Source organism: Aquarana catesbeiana, linkage group LG13, assembly GCF_042186555.1.
Source record: "Aquarana catesbeiana isolate 2022-GZ linkage group LG13, ASM4218655v1, whole genome shotgun sequence".
Lineage (NCBI taxonomy): Eukaryota > Metazoa > Chordata > Amphibia > Anura > Ranidae > Aquarana > Aquarana catesbeiana.
In genome coordinates, this window is record NC_133336.1 from 22,007,474 (window position 1) to 22,020,147 (window position 12,674).

The following is a 12,674-nucleotide window of genomic DNA, read 5'->3' on the forward strand; positions in this document are numbered from 1 at the left end:
CACGCTGTACAGAGAACACTGAGTCGGTCACATCGGTCTCTACACACCGCAGGATACATTGTAATGTCACACCACAGTCACAAGCTACTATTATTATATTATTATATAGCTCTGACATATACCGCAGTGCTGTACAGAGAACACTGAGCCAGTCACATCAGTCTCTGCACCAGAGGAGCTTACACTCTAATGACCCACCACAGTCGCACACTATTATTTAGACCTGTGCCATTCGTTTAGTTCCGAATTTGTTTAACGAATTTTGACAAATTCGTTAATTCTGAAATTTCCAAATTTTTCAATTTTCGTATTTCCGAAAATACGAATTTCCGAATTTTAAATTTACGAAATTACGGATTTCCGAATTTATGAATTTCCGAATTTATGAATTTCCGTATTTTCAAATTTTCCTAATTTCTGGAAATTCGGAATTTCGAAATTTCGGAAATTCAGCATTTCGGAAATTCGAAAATTCGGAAATAGTTAACTATTATTTCAAATTTTACTGATTATCTTTCTTTTTTTCAGATTTTCAAATTTTTGGAAAATCCGGTAATTCGAAATTCAAAAATTTGAAATTCGGAAATTCGAAAAATCCGAATTTTCGTTTTTCATAATTTCGAATTCCTGGAGTTTTTGAATTTCTGAAATCACGAATTTTGAATTTCCGTATTTTTAAATTTCCTTATTTCCGAAAATTCGAAATTTTGGAAATTTTGAAATTCGAAATTTGGAAATTCGGAAATTTGAAAATTTGGGAATATTTGAATTTTACTGATTTTCCTTCTTTTTTTTTTCAGATTTTTGAATTTTTGAATTTCCGAAAAAAAGCAAAAAAACGAATGAAACGAAAACAAATTAATTTTTTGTCAGTGCACATGTCTACTATTATTATACATATTATATAGCTCTGACACATACCGCAGTGCTGTACAGAGAACACTGAGCCATTCACATCTGTCTCTGCACCAGAAGAGCTCACACTCTAATGTCCCCAACATAGTCACACAGTATTATTATTGGTATTCATGTATTTAGCGCTGACATATTCTGTAGGGAGGTACCAATATTTCCACCATTGCCCCAGTAGGGGCAAGTAGAAAGGGCAGTAGAAGGTGTACACAGTGACATCTTACGTTTCCTCTGTCAGGGTTTTGTGACCGGAGGGAAGGATGGCGTGGTCGCCTTGTGGGATGACTCCTTTGAGCGATGCCTCAAAACCTACGCAATCAAGAGAGCCGCGTTGGCTCCCGGTTCTAAAGGTGAGCTGCTGCCTGGTGCTCTATGTTAAATTAGCCGCCCTGGTCTGTTATTGACTTTACATACGAATAAGAAATTAGGCAAGTTGACTAAACCACGAGTCCTGGTGGCGAGATGAGTCACACCTGTCCATGTTATGTTCCAGATTCCCAATAACTATCAATGGTCCTGATTCATCAAGCTGCAATAGCCTTTAGGGGTGTGCTAGATAATACTTGAAGTTATTTCATACTTAATGTTAAAATGACGTGATAATATTGTCTGAGGGGCAGTTGTAGCATTCTTTAAGTGCACCTTTGTAAGGGAAACAGCAGATGGCGCCAGCTAAGTGCGGTATATGGGAAAAGACTTTATTACTCGCAAGATGCATAAAGATATGAGCATATAAAACACCCAGGGCTGCCATCAGGGGGGCAGAGCCGATACAACTGTAAGGGGCCCCGGGATCCGAGGGGCCCGCCCGGGCCAGAAGAAGGCAGGATGGGTGAAGGGGAGCCATGTTGTGCGCCAAAGAAAAGATCTTGCTGTTTTCTGTGTCATTGAGCTCAGACATCGAGCTCTTTACTGCCACCTCTGGCTACTATGTGCATGTGCACCCCTCGTGTGAGCTGCCTGTACTGTGCTCCTCTGTGTCAGCAACATGTCAGCTTTGTGAAAACGAACTGGGAGTATGTAGGAAGATTTCCTTTACAAGTAGGGGCTGTGAAGGAAAGGGAGGGGGGCTGTTTGTGTACAGGGAGGGGCCAGAGGCTTGTGTGTTTACAGATGTGTGCATGTGTGGGGCTGGTATATATATATATATATATATATATATATATATATATATATATATATACATATACACAGATACAGGTGGGGGGGTTACATATATACAGGAGTGAGGGGGGCTGACATATAGGCAGGTATGAGGGGGGGGTTGTCATATAGGCAGGTATGAGGGGGGGTTGTCATATATACAGGTGGGGGCTGACATATATACAGGTGTGTGTGGGGGGGGAAGGCTGACGTATATACAGGCGTGGGGGGGCTGACATATATACAGGTGTGTGAGGGGGGCTGGCATACATACAGGGGTGGGGGGGCTGATATATATACAGGTGGGGGGGCTGACATATATACAGGTGTGAGGGGGCTGACATATATACAGGTGTGAGGGGGGGTTGTCATATATACAGGTGGGGGACTGACATATATACAGGTGTGTGTGTGTGTGGGGGGGGGGGGTAAGGCTGACATATATACAGGTGTGAGGGGGTCTGACATATATACAGGTGTGAGGGGGACTGGCATATATACAGGTGCGGGGGGTGACATATATACAGGTGTGTGGGGGGTGGGGTTGACATATTTACAGGTGTGAGAGGGGCTGGTATATATACAGGATTGAGGGGGGGGCTGACATATATACAGGATTGAGGGGGGGGCTGACATATATACAGGATTGAGGGGGGGGCTGAGTGCGTACAGGTGAGGTGGCCGGTGTGTGGATTCGGTTGGATGGCCCGTGGGCAAGCCCTGGGGAATGTTGGTGGTCAGGTTTGGGGGGGGGGCAGGCCTAAAGCTGTGTAAGGGGCCCAAAAATCCAAAATTTTCCGATGGCTGCCCTGAAAACACCCAATGTGTTCTGCTGTTGAGCCTCAGTCTGTCTTCAGGAGCCAGGAAGCAGATACCCCTGTCAGGAGCTGTGTAGGACATAAAAAACAAAACCGGACATTCTGGAGCCACCCTGGGAGTGCATGGACTGCACCTGGGTGGGCCGCAGTGAGGGGAGCATGGCTTATGCACCATCCACATAAGTTAGTCTCTACCGGTGGACGGCTTCCATCCAATGTGGCATGGCTGCAGATGAGCTCTTTGATTTTATATTTCTGTGAGTTTGCATTTGGCTTTTTAATCGCATTAAACCCATTGATGCTGCACTTATCTGGCTCCCTTGTTTTTTTTTTTTTCTTTGTAGGTTTCGGGCAGTGCACCCGGTTCTTTCAGGGGAGAGGTGACAGATCGTGTGTTCATACTATGTATGAACACCATCTTTCTCTCCTCCTAGACAGTCCCATCCCCCTACAGTTAAAAACACACCTAGGGAACACATTTAACCACTTGATCGCCCCCTAATGTTAACCCCTTCCCTGCCAGTGACAATTACACAGTAATCGGTGCATTTTTGTAGCACTGATCACTGTATAATTGTCAGTGGTTTCAAAAAAGTGTCAAAAGTGTCCGGTGTGTCCACCATAATGTCGATGTCCCAATAAAAATCGCAGATCGCTGCCATTACTAGTAAAAAAAAAAAAAAAAAATAATAATAAAAATGCCATAAATCTATTCTCTATTTTGTAGACGCTATAACTTTTGCGCAAACCAATCAATATACGCTTATTGCGTTTTTTTGGGTTTTTTTAACCAAAAATATGTAGTAGAATACATATCGGCCTAAACTGGGGAAAAAAATATTTGTTTTGATAAAAAATGTGATGTATTTACTATAGCAAAAAGTGAAAGATATTGTGTGTTTTTTTTTTTTTCCAAAATTGCCGCTATTTTTTTGTTTATTTTATTTTGTGATCAAATACCACCAAAAGAAAGCTCTATTTGTGGGAAAAAAAGGATGTCAATTTTGTTTGGGTACAACGTCGCACGACCGCGCAATTGTCAGTTAAAGCAACGTAGTACCGAATCGCAAAAAATGGCCCGGTCATTAAGCAGCCATATCTTCCGGGGGTTGAAGTGGTTAAAATCCCCGCAATGTACATAGACTACCCAGAGGGGAGGGTTTTTTTTTTTTCTCAAGAAAAGTGGAGTTGCTCTTTAAGCTTAAGGGTTTACAAAAATAAAGAAAAGAATTACTAATGTATTTAAAAAATGGTATTCATGGCTTTATATATTTTTATTAGAGAAATTCTGTCCTTTAACTTACAGTATACTGTATATCCACATCAATTTCAGGGCTCCTATTAGAAGATAACCCTTCTATCCGTGCCATATCTCTGGGACACGGCCATATCCTGGTGGGAACAAAAAATGGAGAGATCCTGGAGGTGGATAAGAGTGGACCAGTCACCCTTCTGGTCCAGGTGAGTGTAGCTCAACCCGATGCAGCCTGGCCTTGGCATGCTATAGTCTAGAATCTCAGCTAACGCCAACTTGTTCTCCCCAGGGACATATGGAGGGAGAAGTTTGGGGTTTGGCCACCCACCCGCATTTACCCATCTGTGCCACTGTAAGCGATGACAAGACCCTCCGCATCTGGGACCTCTCCCCCAGCCATTGCATGCTCGCTGTGCGCAAACTGAAGAAAGGCAAGTTCCAAAAATTGGATTACTCAAGGTGGACACACTGGTTTTGTTGCTGGGGTGGGGCATCGTTGTTTCCCATAACCATCCACCAATACAAATGCACCCATACTGGCTCCTCTAGCTCTATGTCAAAGCTTTAGATGGGGAGAAACAGGCATGGGGGAGTATGAGACCCAATTTGAATAATAAAGCTTGATAAGTTTAAAGAAGAAAAATGGAAAATTGTATCAAATATTTACCAAAATTTTATTTTTCTGGTGCCAATCCATGGCAGCATACACATGGTAGTATGCTGCCATATTGGTGGCAGAAAAATGGAAAATGGTATCAAATACTTAAATTTTTCTTTCCTGTTGCCAATCAATGGCAGCATACTACCACATGTATGCTGCCAAGTTGGCACCAGGAATAAAGCATTCTTTGGTGGTGTGGTCTGTTTGTATCGTCTAAACAAAGGTAACCGTGATATTGGGGTGATACGGACTTACAGGTTGGAACTTTTAAATTCATATGTAGAATGAGCACTTTCAAGGCACTAATTACACAACGAATTGCATCTGTTCAAGTGTCCGAGTGTTGTCACTTGTCTGTGTCTCCTTACTGCCCCCAGGTGGTCGGTGCTGTTCTTTCTCTCCAGATGGGAAAGCTCTAGCTGTCGGTCTAAATGACGGAAGTTTTTTAATCGTCAACGCAGACACGCTGGAGGACTTGGTGTCTTTTCACCACAGGAAGGATGTGATTTCTGACATTCGCTTCTCCCCTGGTGAGAAGATAGTTGGGCAAGGCAAAGATTGGGGTATTTTCAGGGTGTATCTTGGGTCTGAACCTGCTGGAAATATCTTTTTATTTTGTTTCAGGTTCTGGTAAATACGTGGCTGTTGCTTCCTATGACAACTTTGTGGATATTTACAATGTGATGAGCAGTAAACGAATTGGAGTGTGTAAGGGGTCCACAAGCTACATCACCCACCTGGACTGGGACACCCGAGGTCAGTGATGGCTCTATGCAGTGAAGTTCTGAAAGCATCCCTAATTAGATATTACTTGATATGTAGTTGGGTCATAGGTGATATATTATGTCGTTTTTATTGTTGAATTTTACAGTATATGTATTATAGTTTGGATATGCAGATGATCTAGTTTGGTTATAGATTATATGGTTAAATGATATAGGTGATATAATTTGGGTTATTCGATAATATAGTTGGATGATATAGATCAGTGGTCTCTAAACTGCGGCTCGGGGGACAGGTGCTGCCCATTACTTGCCTTTATCCTGCCCTTGGGGCACTATTCATCTCACTGATAGGAGACACTATTCTGCCCACTGACACCAACAAAGGGGCATAATTCCTGCCACTGAAACCAACAATGGAAGCACTATTTTTCCCACTAATACCAAAGATAGGACATGGTTTACTCCAACTGATGCCTAAAATAAACTCCTATTTCTGCTGGCCACAGCCCCCCAAAAGTCTGAAGGACAGTAAATTGGCTCTTCGCTTAGAAAGTTTGGAGACCGCTGATCTAGATGATATAGTTGGGTTATATAGATGATAGAGTTTGTTTAAATAAATGGTAGAATGGAGTCACCGATGATGCAGTTGGGTTGTTTTCTGGCCCTTTGCGTAGAAAGGCTGGAGACCCCTGATCTAGATGATATAGTTGGGTTATATAGATGATAGAGTTGGAGACCCCTGATCTAGATGATATAGTTGGGTTATATAGATGATAGAGTTGGTTTAAATAAATAATAGAATGGAGTCACCGATGATGCAGTTGGGTTGTTTAGATCAGTGGTTTCCAAAATCTGGCCCGGGGGCTGGATGTGGCCCTTTGCTTGCCTTTATCTGGCCCTTGGGGCACTATTCCACCAGTTGCTTAGAAAGTTTGGAGAGCCCTGGCATAGATGATGCAGTTGGGTTTTATAAATTACAGAGTTGGATTATATGGATGATAAAGTTGGGCCACAGATGGTGCAGTTGGGCTATATATACACGATAGGGTAGGGTAACAGATAACACAATTTGGTTATGTAGATCAGTGTTTCTCAACTCCAGTCCTCAAGGCGCCCCAACAGGTCATGTTTTCAGGATTTCCATTATTTTGCACAGGTGATTTGATCTGTTTCACTTCCTTAGTAATTACCACAGTCGTTTCATCTGAGGGAAATCCTGAAAACATGACCTGTTGGGGCGCCTTGAGGACTGGAGTTGAGAAACACTGATGTAGATGATACAGTTGGGTTATGTAGATGATACACTTGGATTATATGGATAATAAAGCTGGGTCACAGTTGAAACTGTTAGATTATACAGATGATCAAGTTGGGTATTTTATTTAGGGTGTTGCAGACATTAGCTGGTATTTTAATTAGGAAAGGTTTAATGTGCTGGCCACACAGGACGCAGGAGGTGCATTTGCTCCATCAAACATTGCATTCAATTATCTCTGGCCCCAATCTTGACAGTCAAATCCAAACATTACAGCCATAGCCGACAACCAGCTGTAATGCCCCCTGGTGGTCCCCACAGCTTATTACAACTGGCATTCAGTGTGCTTTCTGCTCTGTCCTTAGGGAAGCTGATACAGGTGAACACCGGGGCCAAGGAACAGCTATTTTTTGAAGCCCCTCGAGGAAAAAGGCAAATGATTCCAGCCCACGAGGTAGGAAAACAGTTTCTATGTTTGTGGAAAGTTTTGAAAACAAATGTTTTCTCCATTTATGAATGGTTTTATGGGTGGTAAGGAAAGAAAAACATCTTTTAATAAGACACGTATAAATTAATCCAGTAAATGATGGTATATAGAGGTGTCACGTGACCATGTTTTCATAATAGCATTATTTGATTATCAGAATGTGTGAATTTTTTCTGCTTGGGCACTTCAGTTGTTCAGAGATCTGATGAGGAACTTTGTGCTCATAGTTGACATTTTCAGAAGTTTTGATTAATTAATAATCGGCATCCATTCAATGATACTTTCTTTCTCGAACATCACGGGACACAGAGCCACAGTAATTACTGATGGGTTATATAGGTATCACTGGTGATTGGACACTGGCACACCCTATCAGGAAGTTCAACCCCCTATATAATCCCTCCCCCTTGCAGGGATACCTCAGTTTTTACGCCAGTGTCTTAGGTGATGGACGTGTAAAGGTGTCCTGTGCTGAGCTCCAAAGGGAATATCCTAAGATCCTATACTGGGGCAAGCCAGGCGAACCGGATCCATTCAAAGTGTCTTTTCATGGCCGAATTGAATGGTACCCGGGCCTCGTGTCCGAAGAAACGAGGTTTTACCCGTAATGCTTCTCTTTTTAGAGAGCTGGACCCCGCAGATCAGAAAATGGCTTTAAACTTCTTAATTTCTGGCGAGGTGCTTTACGGTCCCAGAACTGTTGGATCCCCCTACTGATGGGGGCCCCAGTCTCTGACGGTTTTTTCAAACGGAGCCCACCGTGAGAGGTGAAGATTGGGTCTGTGTAAACAGCACCCTGCGGCTGGATAAGGTAAGAGGAGATTCCACAGAATTTTTGAGTTCTAGTGGCTTTTCTCCTTTAAGGTAAATGCATGCTATGCCTATTGTGACCACCGGGGGCTGCCAAGAGCACAAACCTACACATGCTGACTGTCTGTCTCAGGTGTTTCATTGCTGATTATGTCCCAGCGTCTCAAGCAGGCTGCAAACAGGTAAGATGGAAAGGGGGATTTCTCATGTTTGAATGTTCCCCCCCCAGGCTAGGGGCCACAGGGGTCTAGAAAGTGGTTATATCACCCGGGCTCTGCGGCCTAATGGCCACCATCTCTGAAGATAGCCGTTCAGGCAGATCTTGTTACCAGCCTCCCTCCCTCCCTCCCCCCCCCATCCCCAGCCTTTCTCCGGAAGCATGACAGGAGAGTCGGCAGCGCGGGAAGCGCTCGTTTTTTTCAAAACTCGAGGGGGGGGGGCGGTAGAGGAGGGGGCGGGACGTCAGCACAGGTGCTTAGACTCCCACTCAGGCCAGCTGCAGGCTATTAAAGGCACTCTGTACAGGTGCACACAGCCTTCTGAGAGACACAGAGCTGACGGTCGCATGTAAGGTGGGACACAGGCATTCTCCTAGGCAGCATTTACTGAAGTAACACCAGACTGAGCATTGGGTAGCAAGGCTTTTAGCCAGACTACATCGCTCAGCGGGCAGTGTTCATTTGTATACCTCACACCTTGTTGCTTTGCACTATGGGTAGAAGAGGTTCAAACACCCCAGGAACCAGAGACACTAGGGGATCTCGTTCAGGTTCTGAGGGCCCCCTGTCGGCACCATCCTCCCCCCCTAAAGATAGGCCAGGGACGGCTAGCCAGGGAGAGCCATCGGGGTCAGGGGCTACACCTGCTTCTGGCACTTCAGCCCCTGTATATATTACACAAGAGGTTTTTTCCTCAACCATTAATGGTCTAGAGGAAAGATTAATGGCCGTGATTACGTCTTCACTCAGTGGAAGAAAACGCACTAGGCTTTCCTCTGTTCCCCAAGACTCTCAGACAGAGGAGCTCTGGGATAAAGGAGATGAATCCCTTTCAGAGGATCGGGATGGGACGGATGATTCCTCTTCCGAGGATTCAGGTGGAGAGGGACCTTCTGCGACTTCCCAAGAGGAGAAAGTCTTAGTGCAGATCCTCACTGGTTTGGTCCGCTCCACATTTAAGTTGCCCATACCTGAAACTGCTAAAGAATCCTCTTCTGCTTTGGGGTCACTGAAACCTTTCCAAGCAGCACATGCTTTTCCTGTTCATACTTTACTTGAAAAGCTTATTTATTCTGAGTGGGATCACCCAGACAAACGTTTTTTTCCGCCGAGAAAGTTTTCAACACTTTATCCGATGGAAGAAAAGTTTACTAAAATATGGGGAATACCGGCTATTGATGCCGCCATTTCCTCCGTAAATAATAGCCTGACTTGTCCTGTAGACAATGCTCAGATGCTCAGGGAACCTGTAGATAAAAGGATGGAATCCCTATTGAAGGATGTTTTCTCCTTAGCAGGATCAGTGGCCCAACCTGCAGTAGCAGCGATTGGAGTCTGTCAATACTTAAGAGACCATGTTAAGCAGGTCATCAAAGTATTACCTGAACAGCAGGCCCAGGGGTTTGCTAACCTTCCAGCAGCCTTATGCTTTGTGGCTGACGCCATTAGAGATTCTATCGTGCAAACCTCCCGTCTTTCACTGGGGTTGGTGCATATACATAGAATCCTATGGTTGAAAAATTGGTCAGCCGAAGCACCATGTAAGAAGCTACTGGCTGGGTTTCCATTTCGTGGTGCAAGGTTGTTTGGAGAGGACTTGGATAACTATATCAAGAGAATCTCTTGTGGGAAAAGCACTCTCTTACCTGTCAAGAAGAAGAGTAAGCGTCCCTCTTTCAAACGGACTCTTTCCCCAGCGCCGGGGGCTTCAGCCTCCAGGCAGTCTCGACGGCCGCCTCAATCGGGGTCCAGAGACAAGAGTCAACCCCAGGGACAAAAGAAGTCCTGGGGAAAGAAGCCTACTAGGCAAAACACTAAGACCTCTGCATGAGGGGGCGCCCCCGCTCACTCGAGTGGGGGGAAGACTGCGACAGTTCTCAGAGCTCTGGCACGAGGACTTCCAGGACAGATGGGTAATCTCCACGGTAACCTTAGGGTACAAGCTGGAGTTTCAGGAATTCCCCTCTCCTCGGTTCCTCAGATCAAATGTTCCCAGAGACCCAGAGAAGAAGCAGTCGCTCCTTCTAGCGTTAGAGCGACTTTTGTCGCAGGAGGTCATTATGATAGTTCCCGCAAAGGACCAGGGATTGGGCTTCTATTCCAACCTTTTTACGGTCCAAAAGCCAAATGGGGATGTCAGGCCCATTCTGGACTTAAGGGATCTGAACCGATTCCTAAGGATTCAATCCTTCCGCATGGAATCAATTCGAACAGTAGTTCCCACCCTGCAGGGAGGAGAATTTCTGGCATCAATAGACATCAGAGATGCATATCTGCATGTGCCCATTTTTCCTGCTCATCAGAAGTTTCTGCGCTTCGAGGTAGGAGGGCGCCATTTCCAGTTTGTGGCTCTGCCTTTCGGGATAGCCACTGCACCTCGAGTGTTCACAAAGATCTTGGCTCCTCCTCTGGCCAGATTAAGGGCTCAGGGTATAGCTGTCATAGCATACCTAGACGACCTGCTCTTGATCGACCGGTCGGTAGCCTCTTTGAAGGGAAACTTGAGGACCACGGTCAGGTATCTAGAACACCTGGGTTGGATCCTCAACTTAGAAAAGTCTTTCCTAAAACCAGTAAGAAGACTGGAGTATTTAGGTCTGATTATAGATACAAGCCAGGAGAAGATATTTCTACCCCAGGCAAAGATCACTGCTTTGAGAGAGCTGATTCTGACAGTAAGGACCAAGAAGGGTCCCTCAGTCTGCCTTTGTATGAGGCTACTAGGGAAGATGGTGTCTTCATTCGAAGCAGTTCCCTATGCTCAGTTTCACTCAAGAATGCTGCAACACAGTATTCTGTCGACCTGGAACAAGAAGGTTCAGGCATTAGACTTTCCGATGCACCTGTCGCATGCGGTGCGTCAGAGCCTCAATTGGTGGCTCATACCCGAAAACCTGCAGAAGGGGAAATCCTTTCTACCGGTTACCTGGACGGTGGTAACAGATGCCAGTCTGTCAGGTTGGGGAGCAGTTCTGGAACAGGCTGCGGTCCAAGGGGTATGGTCCAAGACAGAGAGGACCTTACCCATCAACATTCTGGAGATCCGGGCGATACATCTAGCTCTAAAAGCCTGGACTATCAGGCTACAGGGTTGTCCGGTCAGGATCCAGTCCGACAATGCCACAGCAGTGGCTTATGTCAATCATCAGGGAGGCACCCGGAGCCGAGCTGCTCAAAAAGAGGTGAACCAGATCTTAGTCTGGGCAGAGATGCATGTGCCATGCATATCGGCAGTTTTCATCCCGGGAATAGAAAATTGGCAGGCGGACTATCTAAGTCGCCAGCAGTTACTTCCAGGGGAATGGTCTCTGCATCCCGATGTCTTTTGGGCCATATGCCAAAGATGGGGGGTTCCAGATGTAGATCTCTTTGCATCCCGATTCAACAAAAAGATAGACAGATTTGTGGCAAGGACAAAAGATCCTCTTGCATGCGGGACGGATGCGTTGGTGATTCCGTGGCATCGGTTCTCACTGATTTACGCATTCCCGCCTATTCTGCTACTACCACGACTCCTTCGCAGGATCAGGCAGGAAAGGAAGTCGGTACTTCTGGTGGCCCCCGCTTGGCCCAGAAGGACTTGGTATGCAGAAATAGTAAGGATGACGGTGGGTTCCCCGTGGACCCTACCGGTACGCCCAGACCTGTTATCTCAAGGTCCAGTGTTCCATCCTGCCTTACAAACGCTAAATTTGACGGTTTGGCTATTGAGACCCACGTTCTGAAGAGTCGTGGGCTCTCAGGTCCTGTCATATCTACCTTGATTAATGCAAGGAAGCCAGCTTCCAGGATGATTTATCATAGAGTCTGGAAGGCTTATATAACCTGGTGTGAATCCAGAGGTTGGCATCCCAGGAAATATGTCATAGGTAGAATCCTTGATTTTCTACAGATGGGATTAGAGATGAAGCTGGCCTTGAGTACCATCAAGGGCCAGGTCTCTGCTTTATCAGTATTATTTCAGCGGCCACTTGCTTCGCATTCTTTGGTCCGAAACTTTATGCAGGGGGTGATGCGTCTTAATCCTCCGGTTAAAGCGCCCCTAAACCCCTGGGACTTGAATTTGGTCCTGGCTGTGTTACAGAAACAGCCTTTTGAACCAATAAGTCAGATTCCTTTGGTCTTGTTGACAAGGAAATAAATTTTTCTGGTGGCCATCTCTTCTGCTAGAAGAGTATCAGAATTAGCAGCTCTTTCCTGTAAGGAGCCTTATTTGATTATACACAAGGATAGAGTGGTACTACGCCCTCATCCTAGTTTTTTACCGAAGGTGGTTTCTGATTTTCATTTAAACCAAGACATTGTTCTACCTTCCTTTTTTCCAGATCCCTGTTCTCCGGAAGAGAGATCTCTACATTCGTTGGATGTAGTAAGAGCAGTTAAGGCCTAT

The 12,674-nt window shown here is 45.2% G+C and overlaps 1 protein-coding gene across 1 annotated transcript in view; it reads left to right on the forward strand.

Annotated features, from left to right (window-relative positions):
* EML5 (EMAP like 5) overlaps window positions 1–12,674 on the forward strand; it is a 189,068-nt gene that overhangs the window by 109,488 nt on the left and 66,906 nt on the right. The window contains exons 19-24 of the mRNA XM_073608920.1: window positions 1,151–1,262; window positions 4,207–4,334; window positions 4,418–4,559; window positions 5,167–5,319; window positions 5,414–5,545; window positions 7,135–7,223. Of these exons, the coding sequence (XP_073465021.1) occupies window positions 1,151–1,262; window positions 4,207–4,334; window positions 4,418–4,559; window positions 5,167–5,319; window positions 5,414–5,545; window positions 7,135–7,223 (756 nt within the window). The remainder of the gene's footprint in view (window positions 1–1,150; window positions 1,263–4,206; window positions 4,335–4,417; window positions 4,560–5,166; window positions 5,320–5,413; window positions 5,546–7,134; window positions 7,224–12,674) is intronic.